The sequence below is a fragment of the Rhamphochromis longiceps genome, linkage group LG7 (assembly GCF_057381845.1).
Source record: "Rhamphochromis longiceps isolate RC_006_pf linkage group LG7, R_longiceps_female_GT1.1, whole genome shotgun sequence".
In the NCBI taxonomy this organism is placed as follows: Eukaryota; Metazoa; Chordata; class Actinopteri; order Cichliformes; family Cichlidae; genus Rhamphochromis; species Rhamphochromis longiceps.
The window spans coordinates 64099354-64115138 of NC_140563.1; the positions used below are offsets into that span (position 1 = coordinate 64099354).

Below are 15785 nucleotides of genomic sequence, written 5' to 3' on the forward strand. Positions count from 1 at the left end.
AATCCACGTGAACCATGTTCACATTTCACAGCCCAAAACAAAGCGAAGTGACTCACTGAGTTACTGGAAAAGCCTGCAGATAATTTCCATTATTTGAATTGATTGCAGCCCGTTTGCACCACAGTAGGCTACGGATGTGCACATTAAAGGATAACGCTGACTGATTACAGATATTTCATCATATAGCGTTGGCCATAAATTCAATTCTAAAACTTCTGTACCCACCAAATAGTAAGAAATGAGAAAAAACACTTTATTGGATAAAACTAAAGCTTCATTTGCCTATAATGTTGTTATAAAGTGGCACATAAGTACAGTTTCCAGGGGTTTGTAGACTGTGTTAGGTGGAGGGAAAGTGTAAAAGTTTGCCTTTTATTGTTGCTTTTCCAACCAAATAGGTTTGAATAACCTTGGTTTATAATTTTTCCTACTCTTTGCTCTTTATGATATCAAAGGGAGCTGATATCCCTACAATGGGCATCTCAGGCACACACATCTGGGTGTAAGTGCAAAGCCCCACCCAGCTACTTTCCATGGACAGTCCATAATAAAGCAGACTGCCATGTTAAAGGGAGATGAGCTAAAATTCCTTTTTTCACACATTGAATGTTCTTGCCGTGGGTAAAACTCACCATAGCATGAGGTGTTTAGTGATCTTTCACTTAAAAAAGTGTTCAACATATTTTCTTAAATTGAAATACACATTTTTTTTTATAGCTCGACATGGTAGGCATGTCAGAAGTATCCTACTTTGATTGTTTTGCTACTCTTGTTTCATTCTGAACTCGGTGAATACAGCCTTATTAACCCAGATTAGAGTGATGGCCAAAACCGGAACATTTGATGCATTCCTTCCTCCCCTATCCACCTGTTTTCTATTCTATTCTATTCTATTCTATTCTATTCTATTCTATTCTATTCTATAATAACCCTTTCCTGACCATTTCCCTCTCTTCCCTGTTTAGACTTCATATCGAAGGGAGGGCAGTTACCACCACCAGGTATTCACTAAGACGCCTGAAAGGTGTATAGCTGACTGATAGAGTCAGTGGATGAATGAATGAGTTGCTGTTATTCTCATTAATTAATAGGGTTTGAACAGTTGCTTGAACTGCTTTGTTGGCTGCTTATCACTCTGTGTTCTGTGTGTCCTTGTTGCCGGGTAAATTCTTGCATGCGGCTGCTGTTCTGTGGACATCACTTTTTCCACCATTCTCATTGGCTACGAGATATCAATAGGAAATTGGAAGGGGGAGCATTGAGAGCAGGTGAAGAAATATCTAAAGCATGCTCAGTGAGACTTTCAGTTAATTTTGGTCTTTTTAAATTATTCTCATGGCGGCATGTATACTGACCAGTCTACATTCAGTACTGGCTGGTGTTTTTTTATTTTATTTATTTATTTATTTTTTTTTTTGTTGCTTACATAAGAAAGGCCAGATGTTAGAAGAAATGATAAAAAAGAGAGTGGGAATGGCGTGCAGTTCTTGTTCTGTGCAATCAAGCAGCAACCTCCGGGTTGCCAAAAACTGAAGGTCTTTAAATGGCAACTCGAGGGTCCACAATCTGCCCAGCTTTACAGCAAAAATACACGCTTATATAGACTGTTCCAAAAAACAGTTGTGATTACATCTCATTAAAGTAAGTTATTGAAATCAAGGTGGAATATTTTAACTCAACAGTTATTTCATTAGTCGGGTGCCTTGTTCATAATTTTATTGCACTTTGAGGAGTCAGCTGTTTAGTTTCTCTGGTATATACATTTTGATTTGTTTCTCACCACCCAAAGCTAACATCCCAGATGTTATACCTGTGCCCTAACCCTGCATTCTGTCTAATGGCCTGGAGAGGGTGAGGATTGTGGTTGCAACGACAGACCCCCACTTGTATGAACGTCTCCTTGTTTACCTCAGTGAGCACTTTTGTAATGACTTCATATGAACACTGGTGCTCCACAGGGGTGTGTACTGAGCCCTCTCCTATACTCACTCTACACCTACGACTGCACAGCCACTAACAGCTCCAACATCATTGTGAAGTTTGCGGACGACACTACAGTGGTGGGTCTTATCACCAATGGTGATGAGACGGCTTACAGGGAGGAGGTCAGCGCCCTGACCCACTGGTGTCAAGACAACCATCTCACCCTCAACGTCGCAAAGACAAAGGAGTTGATAGTGGACTTCCGGAGGTGCAGAGAAGTACACACCCCCATCACCATCAACGGCGCTGCTGTGGAGAGAGTGAGCAGCTTCCGGTTCCTTGGCGTACACCTGGCTGAGGATCTTACGTGGTCAGTACACACAAACAAAACAGTGAAGAAGGCGCAGCAGCGCCTCTTCTTTCTCAGGAGACTGAAAAGATTCGGCATGAGCCCCCGCATCCTCAGGACCTTCTATCACTGTGCCATTGAGAGCATCCTCACTGGATGCATCACCACCTGGTATGGCAACAGCACCGCCTACAACTGCAAAGCTCTCCAGCGAGTAGTGCGGTGCTCTGAACGGATAATTGGAGGTGAGCTTCCCTCCCTCCAAGACATCTACAGGAAGCGGTGCCTGAGGAAAGCGGGGAGGATCATCAAGGACTCCAGTCACCCCAGCCATAAACTGTTCAGACTACTTCCATCAGGAAGGAGGTTCTGCAGCATCCGGTCCCGTACCAGCAGACTGAGAGACAGCTTCTTCCACCAGGCCATCAGACTGCTGAACACGTCATAGACACCTCAGCTTCACTACTGGAACTTTAACATTATGCACTCCATACTGTACAGTTATGCCACACACACACACACACACACACACACACACACACACACACACACACACACACACACACACACACACACGTAGAAAAATATTTAGTATACACATCCAGAAATGCATATACTATTATATATTGTACATATATTTATTAGTTTCAGATGTAGCCATTCTTGTATTTTGCTTGTTTACATTATTGTATTTTGCACAACTCTGTTGCTTGTGAAGCTCGCACACAAGAATTTCACTCACATGTGCTGTACCAATGTACCTGCACATGTGATGTGACAATAAAAGTGATTTGATTTGATTTGATTTGATCTCAGTTGCTAGTTTCAAGTCTTACTGAATACAATAAGATGTTCATTTTGAAAATTATAGTCCCCATTAGAGTCCAAAAGGAGCATAAAGCACGGTACGCATTACTGAGATTAACAGCCTAGCCAGTCCTGCAGAGTGAGTTATTGTAGCACCAAATTCCCTCAGTGTGTTTCCTCATAGGAAGTGTTGTCTTGCTGAGCTACAGTGGGGAAAAAGAAAAACACAAAAGGCACTTATAAAGTAAAAAGACTGAAATGCTAGAAGACGACTGCTTAATTTGATTAATTTAGCTTGAAAATGTCTAATTTTCAAGAAGAAAGAAGCAGAAGAGCTGATTAGAAGTTACTGGCTGGATTTGTGGTCACACCTTGCAGATCGCATTTACACCCGGCAAAGATCCCATGTTGTCATTTCATTTTTTTCTACAACACATTCTAATTTTAGTGCTTGTGTATACATCTTGAATTTTCCTCCACGGGACATGCAGATATAAATCCCATACAAATTTCAGGCGTAAACGGAGTCCGTGTCTTAAGCTGGCTTGCGTGTGTGTTCTGTTAAGTCATCTGAATACCAAGCAGACTCCATCAAGTTGACCTCCTGTGTGCAACTGTGCCCGCGTGCGCATGTGTGCGTGAACTATTCCCACACTGTGCAGGACAAGCTAAAGCTGCTGATCAATAGTGTGACTTATATTAGGTCTGCATGTGTGTTTAAGCATTAAAGAGGGATTCTGCTGCTTCCTCCTCACTTTATCACTCTGCTGTGCAGCCGGAACATTCTTCAAAATGGCTTTTCCTCCCTCTGTGCCGCCTTGTATACGCATGAAAGCCTCAGATAGCTGGCCTCCATGTGGAGTACAATAGAGGTGGAATCAGCGAAAGTAGAAGAAATCCATTTTTCATTTGTAAGGTGTTCAGTGAGTGCACAGTGCAGTGGCTGCCATTTAAAGGACTGAAGGTAGTTTGCATTTTGCTGCATCATGCCTCGACTGGCCCCCTGAAGGAGTTTATCTAACCGCTGCAGCACCTTGTTGATGTGCAATCAAGCCTTACTTTATTTTTTTTATTATGCATCTAGTCTCTTTTTTTAAATTTTTTTTAAGCGCATCTCTTGGCTGTGCTTCCGCCATCAGCCCTGCTGGAGCTGGATTTAAATCAATATGGCCACAGGGGGAAAAGAGCATATCTTATCCATCTGCTGCACCTCATCAAGCTGCTGTTGGGTATTGCTCTGAGTTAAAATTAGACAAGAGGAGAAGCATCTGTGTGATACTGAAGGGAAAAAAGGGAGGATAATCTGGTGGTGCCACAGAGTCGTGCTCAGAGTGACTTCATATGACATCCTCAAGTGGAAGAAATCCCGGACTTCTTGCTGCTGTCCTCCTCTCTCTCCTCGCCTTCTTTCTTCTGGTGCTGTTCTAAATGGATGTGGAGAAAAACACCATCCATCTCCGACAGAGAGATCAGAGGATCACCCCATAGCACGGGCTTCAAGTCTTCATTAAACTGGGCCCCTCGCGTAAGATGAAAGACGGCCATTTGTTAAGTCAACACACTGTCAGTGGACGTAGGAAATGAGGGAGCGAGATGACAAGGCAGGGAGAATGGGAAAAGAGAAAGTCCTGAAAGGAAGAAAGGGCAGAGACAATTTGAATAGACAGATGTGTGGAAGTGAAAAGAACAGAGAGAAAGAACGATCATGAATCAAATGTGAGCGGTGAAATGTCAGCCTGCTTTTCAAGGTTACATCCCCTCGGCTTTGTCATTTCTGAGAATTCATACTGTCTCCATGCATGACTTTACCCATCACCTGCAGTTCAGTGCCATTTCAGCACCCGTGGCATGAAACCTTATGCCTGTGCTGTGATAATCCACATGCATACTGGTGGAAGGACATATTTGCAACAGCACATCTTGTGCTCCTACCTTGCACGTTGCCCTTTCTTTTCTCCTCATAGGTTATAGGCAAATGAGTGTTTGCACTCTCCATAGGTCTTTCACATGAAAGAGTCAGCAACTGTCAACATACATCAATTCAGTTGGTAGAATATGCGTGTAAAGATGGACTCAATCCATATATATTTATGGCATGGTGAGAGGGCCTACGGTGTAGCACTCTCTTTCCGTCTCTATCTGAGCTCCTATCCCCGGCACTCATCCACGTCTGCAGCCACGTGTGTTGGAGCTTGCTGATGGTACAGCGGTGTGTATGACTGATGAATTATTAACAACGCCGTCAGCTGGATGCACGCATTGCCTAACCTCACACGCACTCAGAATTTAGCATTCATCATCAAATGCATTAGACGTCCCATTTTAGAGCTGCTCGAAATAGAAAAGAGGCGGCAATTTTTATTATTTTTTTCAATCTGGGTTTCATTTACGTGGTTGTGTAACCTAAATTGAAATTTTCTTCCCCCCCCCCGCTTTAATTTTTTTCACTCCTGCGCGCTAAACGCTTTTTCTTAATTTGAATACAAAGATTGTGTCCAGGCCTCGGAGGCTTTTCAGACTGCTTTTGCTGCCGCCTCTTTTTATGTTCTGTCTCTTTATGCCAAAACCCCTGACTTCAAAGGTGCTGTTAATCTTTTTTTATTTATTTATTTTTCAACTTTTCATTATGCCAGCTCTGGTGTTTGGAGACTGATAAAAAAAAAGGTTCAGGGAGGGATGTCCATTCAATTACTTTTATCTGAAATAGAAGCAACACCTATCTGGAAATGTTTCTTTAGTATTCAGGAGACCATGTCGTGTCAGCTGGTAGAACTCTGAGCGCTGTTCACCCACATCAGGTTGTTCAGTGCTGCAGCTAGCGTGAAAAGCTCAGGGTGACAACGGACTCAAAATGTTTTATGAATTGAAAAGTGAGTTGAAGTCTTTCATCTATCAGTCCAGTCAAACAAAGGCAGTCCCATCGCTGGCGTTCATGGTGTTTACTGACATATCTATTCACACAGAGGTTAAATCTGAAAAGGAAAAACATAATAAACACACTTTAACATTTAAGCTGCAGTAGCCCAGCTTGTGAAACAGAAGGTTTTAAACGGATAAAAAAAAGTATAGAAACACACAAACCCAGTGAATAGACTGTATCAATAATAGAGTTGAAGCTGCAGCATTATGCTTCTGCTTTAATCACAGGAAATGGCTACACCAGGCATGTGATAGGTGTGTATGTGCCACAGAGATCAACTCCAGCTGGTACTGCTATTGGGCTTATTACATGATGAGCAGTCTATAAAAAAAAAAACAACCCAAAAACCCCCCCAAACTCATGGATCAAAGCTTAAGGTTACATTCTCGGAGCAGCAGTATTGAGTGGGAATTCAAAATTTAAAATTAGAACCCCATGCACAGGGAGTTTTTGGATCCTGTGCAAGGCTCAGAAACTGAAGGCAAACGACAACAAGGAAAAATTAAAATTTTTTGCTGTCATAGCCAGAGCCCTACATAGAACATGCGCAGCAAGTCTATCCAAGTGTTAGAATTTGCAAATAGTTGGCAAACGTTTACAAAGTAAAATTCTATATGTGTCACTTAAGTAGCTCTTATCAGTAAAAGAAGGAGCCTTAACTTTAATTTCTGTGGCATGCCATAAAAACTGCACGTATGGTATTGCCTGTCAAATCCAGCGAGCTTTTCTAAAGTGTGGTGACTTCTCACCAAATTAAACTTTAAGCTTTTGCTTCTGCTGTAAGTGTGTTACCCAACATTATGGCTTCAATTACCGCTCAATCCAGAGTGCTTATATCAGGATAAAAGGTGTTGTGCACTGAACAATGCAACAATGGGCAACTGATGTCACAAAACAGTAGGCAAAGACAATAAAAAGTGCAGATGTATTTATGTTTTTGCTATGGCAACAGGCAGAAAAGACATCTGCCACCACACAGCTGAAACTGTCATGAACATTAGTTGTATGCATGCTTCAGCTGGCTATTGGCTCTATTTGTTTGCTTGTTGAAATGCATCAGTATAACATATATAATTAAACTGAAAACTAGCTTACCAATAATGTAAATGGGAAAACTCTGATGTTAAATTCTGCAAGAAATCCTGCCTCGCACTTTTGATTCTTCAGTTATTCTTTTGGTGTCAACTGCTCTTTTCATTCATGCTAGATCTGCACATTCTGTGGCTGATATATTGTTATATATTGTTAATTTTTTGTGAGTTTTAAAGTAAACTGACTTCCAATATTTCCCTCTCATCAGCGTCTGCCATGTACAGCATATCAGAAACGGTTGCATTGTCTTTTTTGATGTCTTTGCATGTGCTCTACAGTCGATGTTTGTTTTCATGTCTCAAGTTGCTTTTGGTCCATCAATCCAAAAACTCCTGACTGGATTGTGCTAAAAGCTGGATTAGCTTTGACTGTGCAAATTCAAACATTATGTGTTGTCCTTTCCCCCCCAACAGCCTGTCCAGGGCTTCGACTATGCCAAGAAGCACATGGGTCGAACTGGCGATGAGGCAGTCTCTGTTACCAAGGAGACGCTGGTTTTGGGGCTGCCTGTGCGAGACGCTCCATTGTCGCTGTCACTGGATAAGAAGGTGCACCAGGATGGGACTGCCAATAAGAGGCCTCCGTCTGCTGACATACACAAAGGAGGGTAAGAAAGTTACTGACTCATCTGCTTTAATGTACTGGGAAAACTGACCTTATATAAATGATTTGGATGTTAGCATTATTGTGCTTTATCATTGCATCTGTTTTTTTAGTTTGTTTTTTTTTAAATCATGAAGACAAGTAGCACAAAAATCTTTATTTTGGTGTGATCATTTAGTCAGGTGTTACCTACCAAACCGAAACAGAGACATGCACAGACATATGCTACAATTTGGATAAAACATTAATTATACATCATTATTTTTTTTATGTGGACTGAACTCAAGTTCTAATGGCAAAATCTCAAGTATTAAATGAAAAATGTTCACCCAAATAGACCTCACAGACTTCATTTGTGTTATTTTTGATATATTATTAATTTAAAAAACATATTTGGTGAGGTTTAGACAATAAAATTGATTTGATTAGGGTTAGGTATTGATCATGGTTTGGGTTTAAATGTCTGCTGGCTGGTTGCCAGGGCGACTCGTCCCCACAGAAGAATCTGGAAAACATAAACACACATGAAACTTCAAAAGTCCTGTTGACTCAAATTTACATAAAGAAGTTTTAAGAATACAATTTTTGTCACATAATATTGTGTTACCCATTCAGCTGATATGCATCTACTAGGTATGAATTAGGCTCGATCAGCTGTGATGCAGAGAGGGTAACACACCCTCAGCTGTAGTGTCTGTTTTAAAACATTGTTTTATGTCCAACAATAGCAGCAGTTGGCTCAGAGAAATTTGAGCTTGACGGTTTGCTTTTGGGTGTTTAAGCAAAGCATGTCGTTAACACAAAAGTGTAGTCTGACCCTTTCACGGACCAAAACCCAGTAGAGGAGGTGTCTTATGTCACACTGCTGCCATCATTGTGCATAATTCATTATAGATGTGGATGTAAAGGAAAGCTCTCCCTTGTTCATACATCACTATACGCTGTGATTGAACACAGGTACAGTGCTGAGATAGCGAGCTGATCCGACATGCTGTTCCCAGCTGGAAGTCTTGTGAAGGGGAAGAACAAAGTTCTCGAGCATCTGTTTCAGTCAGTGAACAAGGCGGTGACAAAACCAGAGCTTTTCAGCAAGTCCAGACATCAGTGCTTGTTTGTGCATCACAGTTAAGCCAGAGAGAAGCCCAGAGTAAGCAGTGCACAGTCTGACAGATTGACATGATTTTAAGATAAGTCCAATGTTAACGAAAGGCTGTTTGTAGATAAAAGAAGGGAAGCTGCTTCTGTTTGCAGCCAAAACAACGGATGGAGTGATGTACTAGGCTGAAGTTGAGAGCGCTGAGTCTAATAGTGGTGTTAGGTGTGTTGCTATACAAATACAGATGATCCCATTTAAGTGTGAATAAATAATTGCTCCAGTAATTTTCAACTGTTAACAGCTTAACACCTATCTGACACATGATGTGACACAAAAGATTTGTGTAAATTAACAGGAAATACATTTAAACGACTGTGCCTTTCATCTACTGATGAGCAAGATCTACTGTAAACAGCGTGGGACGGGGTATCACTGGCAACGACGAGCATTACCTGTTTAAATGACTCATTATGGGGCTGCTGGACCTGTGAAAAAACTAATTGGCCAGTAGACACACCGGTGTGTCTCAAAGTCAGAAATTAATAAACGAGTTTAAAATAAAAAATACAGATAATCCACAAAATCAATATCTCTCTCATTATACTTTATATGTAAGAATATACATAACATGTGTTTAGGAAAGGTGGAGGGCCAGACACCCCTCCCCCTGATTATTTCAAGCATCAGACGTTTCATTTCCTGCATTCTTGTCAAATGTTACGCACCATTTTGTACCTTTTCTATGTCAGTTTATGGGGAAATGTGAACATATAATGCAATATAACCCAATAAGGCACTCTAGGATTCCATATGGCTTTCAATATAAAATATTCTCAGCTTCTCGTATTTAAAATCATCCCTGCTGAGTCAAAAAAACAAACAGGCTTCATCTTAGTATTTTTTTTCAAAGCTCAAATGTGTTTCAAAGAGATTTTTGATTATCTTCAAATTTAAAATGTTGTGCATAGTTATAACTTGTTACACAAATCAGTGTTTTATGATGATTTTTAGGAGTTTCTACATGTTACTGAGTCTGAAAACTAGAAAGTTTTCATTTGTCTTTGATTTGTCTGGTTATCAGTTTGCTGTCAAGCTCATGGCATCAAAGGGGAATCTGCTGCCTGAGATTTCACCACTGTGTTTGTTTGAGGCGCAAAGATAATTAAGTTTCCTACAAGTACTGAGTGGTGGTATGAATTCATAATTCCTTCAGATATTTCATTAGTAAAAAAAAACAAAACTATCTATCGACACAGACATTCATAAACGCACTTTTTTCTACAGTTTTTCTATCTAACATTCACATGATGCACACACTAGGAGCAATCTGGGGTTCAGTGTATTCCCAAGGATACTTTGGGACTGTTTCCAGCCTGGGATCGGATCGCCAACCGTACAGGTGGTGGGGGTGGAGGTGTCTTACGCACAGCTAGTCTCACTGAAACATACGAATATCATATACATTTCTTTATAGATATCAGAGATGGCTTCGCAGCAGAGGCGAACAATTTTAATTTTTTTATAGTTACTGAGGCTCTTTTTGTGTTGGGATTGGTGTCTACACTGGAGAGAGTACAAACCCAAAGTCATCTGTTTAAGTAACATTTAAATAACATTTTTTGGATGAATAATTTCATTGTCGTTTTAGTGAGCAGAGAGACCGTGTCCTCTCATTAGCAAAAATGGCCAGTACTGGATTTTATACAAACTCTACACTAATGAATGTCACGCCTCTTCTCATATTTTTAAATACGCTGATGACATGAGTCCGATGGCTTCCTGCTGCACTAATGTGGGTTCATTAGGTCGTTCACAGATAATTATCTGCAACTAAATGTCTCCAAAAATACTACTAATATTAAAAAAATAGAATCCGTGCAAGCTTAAGCGCATTTCCTCCAGTCTTCTACACACTGGGGGGTGTATTGCTTAAAGCGTAGTGTCAGGTTTGAAAGATTTGGATCATGTTTCGGCATGTGGCATGAATCATAGACTGATTTCAAAAGTTGGGGAGCAATAAAGTAAAAAAAAAAAATGCATCTGTACCCAGTGAAATCAGGAGGAAGTTCACTGTTGATTAAAAAGTTTGTCTCAGAAACTGCAGCTGAAGCCTGTCACTATGATCCACGTCTGTAAAAGAACATGGAAGAAACATTGCAAAAGCATAAGGCCTCAGTCACACAGGCCTAGAGACCAGTTAGTGACCTCCTCACACCTTCTCACAGGTCAGCTCACTGCCCAGCGAAATGATTTGCAAGTTGGGTTCTGCACCAAAAAGCTCCCCGTGAGATCCCTTGCAAATTGCTACAGTCGCCTGTAGTTTGCATGAAAGCTGCAGACTTTTTAGCCTTTTTACTCTTCAAGCTGTAGATAAAACATGAAAAAAGTTCACACAAAATGGAAACGGATAGCATGCGCCTTCACAGTAAAAGTTCTATCTTACCACTTCAAACAATACATTTCAAAAGGTGAAACTTTGTCTTTGAAGGTAAGCGGTAGAAATTGCCAGTTTTGATCGCACTTTTCACAACTACTTGTTGAGTATTTTTTCTGACATTCACCGTTTTCCATATAAACTATGGGGAACAACAGCAACCTGCTAGCATTTGCAAGCATGCTTTTGCTGCATCAACATATCTATACCTCCCCAACCAGTCTGGAAATACACACTATTAATTAGAGATCAGAAATTTGCCATTAGCTCACTGACTGGTCTCCACACCCTAAAAAATGTTTTGAGTGCATGCCTGTTTGACTAACATATGACAGCAGAGGACAAACGTGACCATACAAACACAAAGAATATAATTAAAAACTGGAGAATATGCAAGCTACAGCAATAATCGGATAGAAAAATCACATCAGGACACAAGATAAAACAAAGCAGCCAGAAGAAACCTATCAAAGTCAAACAGGAAACAAACAAAAACCATGTTTAACATGAAGGCGACAAGACTCACAGTAAACATGCCACACAGAAAGCAGACAGACGAGACAGAAGGAACACGGGAAGCGCTGGGCAGACAAAAAGTCAACACCACTAGAATAACAATGAAAACAAGAACCAAAACTCAAAGACGTCACCAAAACCATCACAAGCAAGCCGGAACGAGCCCGTTTTGAAAAGTTGGGCACTATTTTGGATTAGAGCTCTGAAGCTTGGCTCTAGTAAAATGTTATTTCTACATTTTTTTTAAAAGTTGAGCGAAATACTGTGTATTAGATTTATGGTGATTTTGGAAATGTGAGCTCATGGGAAGAGACAAACTGATCAGACACAATCTGCTCTCAGTGAAAAACTAATGAAATCCATGTAATGACCCAAACACACGGCTAAACAGATGGTCATTTGTCCCCACAGCCACTGGGCTACTACTGAGGATTAGACATTTGAGTGTTTGATTGTATTTCTGTGATTTCAAATCAGAATGAATAATGTTAGAAAATGAAAGTTGCATCTATCTGCTGCTAATCTTCATGTTTTATGCAGCTTGTCTTTATTTGGTAATAAATGAAGTCTCTTCCCCATATATTTTCTCTTTTTTTGTTTCTAATCTTCCTTGTTATTGTCCCTGCTTTTCACTCATGAGCGATGAATGTGATTTGCAAACATCTGCCGGAATCCTGCCATTTAAACACATTTCCCAAAATGTACCAAAAGGTCTTATTCCCGGTAGATTTCACTAGACTTATGACATAATCTGTTCTATGCATAAACACTGAAAAGATTTAGAACAAAATATGAAAACTGTTCTTTTTGTAAACGTTTCCATCCCCAAACATTTCTCTACTATGAGCGACACCCACACCCGCGCCCACAGTCAATTGCGACAGCTTTCCCTTGAGGAAGTTCGGGAGTCATAAATGAGATGCATCATGCCTCCTCTCACATTAATGCAAATGCAGAAATGCACATAAGACAGAGCCTCACATTTATACACCACTAGATGAAAATGAATGGAGGTGGGATTAGTTGTGCTTTGCCTCTCGAGGATGATAAACACATGTATATTTATAACCCTGGCTGTAGCCAAGCAAGAGGCAGCCGTTCTGTGTGACGGTGATGACAGTGTAAAGGACTGGAAGCGCTGGCATAGTTTGATAATCAGCTTTACCAACCGGCACACACATTCTCAAAGAAGGTAACACTATTCACATTATTCTACCACCTGGGTACATACATATCTCACTGTCGAACCGATGCAATGTGGGGTGCAATGGATTTCAAACCCAAACAACAACCAAGAATGCATTTATTGTTGTGCTTTGTGGTCTGTGTGCAGGCAGAACCAGGTGCTGTGCTTTATCATAAAGGAAAAGTTTCCGACTTGCATTAGATGAAAAGTTGCACGATTGTCATTTTCAAATGACTTTGCATTGCTAAGCAGTATACATGTTATTGAAATCACTTTGCACTGCGTTCCAGTTTGGGCTTTTTATTTTGTGCGTGCATTTCAAATTCATTGACGCTGCCCTCGGCCCTAACTGGTTGTGGTATCACAAGTGGGTAGATTTGGGTAGATGATGTTGTTCCCACCCATCACAAAACAGCAGATTGACAGATAGACTACCATCTATGGATGCCTATCTTTTAAAATAATTAAGAATTTTTGTTAAATACTAAACAGGCCATGTCAGAGGGTTTTTTTTTTCTTGGCTCTGTATGATGTCTGAGAGTAAATAATAGTATTTGTCTTGTATTTGAATTCAACAGTTCCTTTAATATTATTGTTTGCTGTATATTATAGTTATTTGTGCTAATGAGCAGTGGAACAGGTGCCACATGTTTGTGTTTTAAGAATATATATTTTACTCCTGCAGCTTTGTAATATAACCGTTTGTCTTCAACAGTGACTAAATTGCAGTCAGCTTTTTGTGTGTGATTGCGTCATTGTCTTGACACGAGCAGAGTGATGTGATCATTTTCTGCTTCATTTCAAAATGGTTCTTTGTTTAAACCATAAAAAATTGAAACAATGTGAGAAACAACGGCGGTGATTATTTTACCCGCTGAACATGCTCTGGTGTGAGGAAGGAGGAAGACGCAGTCTGCATGCTAACCATGGGGCAACACTGTAGGATGGGTTCACAGGGGCAGCATTTATTCTGCTCACTTCAGCCTCCAGAGAGCTGCAGTTTGTGAGGCACAAAGAGCGGCACGGAGATGAACGCTAGTCTCCAGTAGTGTGATTATTGATTCAGCTGCTCCTCCCTCTGGCCTTCACAGATTTATGTGGAACACACACTGTATTTCTCCTTCCATCCCAGCGGCTCTTTGCCTGATTCCACATGACTTTTACTTTGACTTGGCCAGTCACCGGACACAGCACTGGCTGCATTGTGTGTGTGTGTGTGTGTGTGTGTGTGTGTGTGTGTGTGTGTGTGTGTGTGTGTGTGTGTGTGTGTTCACAGTGTTAGCCTCGCCTGTGGTTCTGTAATGTCGGCTCCGGCTGATTTGTGCATCTCACACCACCTGTAGACCGGCCTGTCACGTTGTGTAGCTGCTGTGTCTTACATGCCTCAAGGCTGTGCGCATGTGTGTTTGTGTACCCTGCACGTGTGTGTGCGTATGTGTGTGCTCGGTATATAGATTGAACTGACTAAGTGCTATTTTTGAATTCGTACATGTTTATGCATGAGTTTTTTTCACACACACACACTGGACATAAAGGACATAAAAGTGTTTAATACACTGACTTGATGTTACCTTTTGGGGACAAAAGCAAGTCACTATAATGTAGATCACTATTTGGTTTAAGGTTATGATAAAGCCTGGAGGTTGCTGCTATAACAGGAAATAAATGTCATCAATATAATTTCCTCTGAAGTAAAGGGAAATGACTCTTTGAGTGGGAAATATATGCATGCTGGGCTGTTTTCCATCAAGGTCCCTGGCCGGAAGCCAGGCTATCCCAAAAAATCAGCATGCCATTGTTCTGCTTGTCCTTCACATTTGCCCTGCATTTCTTCATTTCACGTTTTTTTTTTTTTACAAGGTGCATTCAGCACAAGTCTAATCACCATCTCTAAAAGCACAAACACCGTATGACACAGTACAACAGTAAAAGGTGATGTAATTTGTCTAGTTAGCTGCTAACATCACATAGGTCAAGCTACTGTAACTGCTGATTATCAGGTGTGGAAGCTGGCATGAAAATGCCAGGAGTCAGGAGTGTTATTAGTTTAGGTGCACAAGATAAGATAAGAAATAAATCATTTATCATTTAAAAAAAATGCTATGACATTAATTTGACTCTAAATGATCAGGCTTGTATATCTATAATGTTATCTTATTTGCTGATGTGATGTCATATGCCATCAGTCATCCTTTCACTTAATGGCTTATCTGGGCAGCACAGTGGGTTCGAATCCGCCAGCAGGCCGGAGCCTTTCTGTGTGGAATTCATGTCTTCTCCTGGTGTCACATTCCAAAGACATGCATGTTAGGTTCATTAGTTCTTAGTTATCTGTAGATGTGAATGGTTGTCTGTGACAGTCTGGTGTTCTGCCCAGGGAGTATCCTGTAGCTCCAGTCCCCTTTGACCCTGTCAGGAGGGACAATATGAAGCACAAAGAAAAAGTTGGGGACTCAAACTTTTATGACTGACAATTATATAATTTGGTGATGACAAGTGATTAGCTCAAGATGAGACAAAAGTTGAGTCAGTGGTGTTGACAATTGGCAGGTAGCACGATGTGTGACAATGCTAATCTTCACCTTTCAGATCAAGTTGCTGCTGCAGATTTTAATGTTTTAGACATCTCTGTCTTTGTGACTAATGATGTCACTTATAGTTAAACAATGCCACTTGAAAAGTAGCTTAGATTTTACAAAGTTTGTTCACCTTCAGTTCCCGTAGACTATACAGTCCTTACAGCCAAGCTTTTACCTTTTTTCTCTTTTTTTTGGCATTTCCAGGACAAATTAAATTGCATATAAACTTCCAAATCTGCTGGTTTACCTACACGATTGTCATAAAATGCGCACACTCACA

At 40.6% G+C, this 15785-nt stretch overlaps 1 protein-coding gene across 1 annotated transcript in view; it reads left to right on the forward strand.

Moving 5' to 3' along the window:
- The window catches only part of kiaa1549la (KIAA1549-like a), a 120996-nt gene that overhangs the window by 75008 nt on the left and 30203 nt on the right, over positions 1-15785 (forward strand). The window contains exons 13-14 of the mRNA XM_085414807.1: positions 966-1001; positions 7505-7698. Of these exons, the coding sequence (XP_085270933.1) occupies positions 966-1001; positions 7505-7698 (230 nt within the window). The remainder of the gene's footprint in view (positions 1-965; positions 1002-7504; positions 7699-15785) is intronic.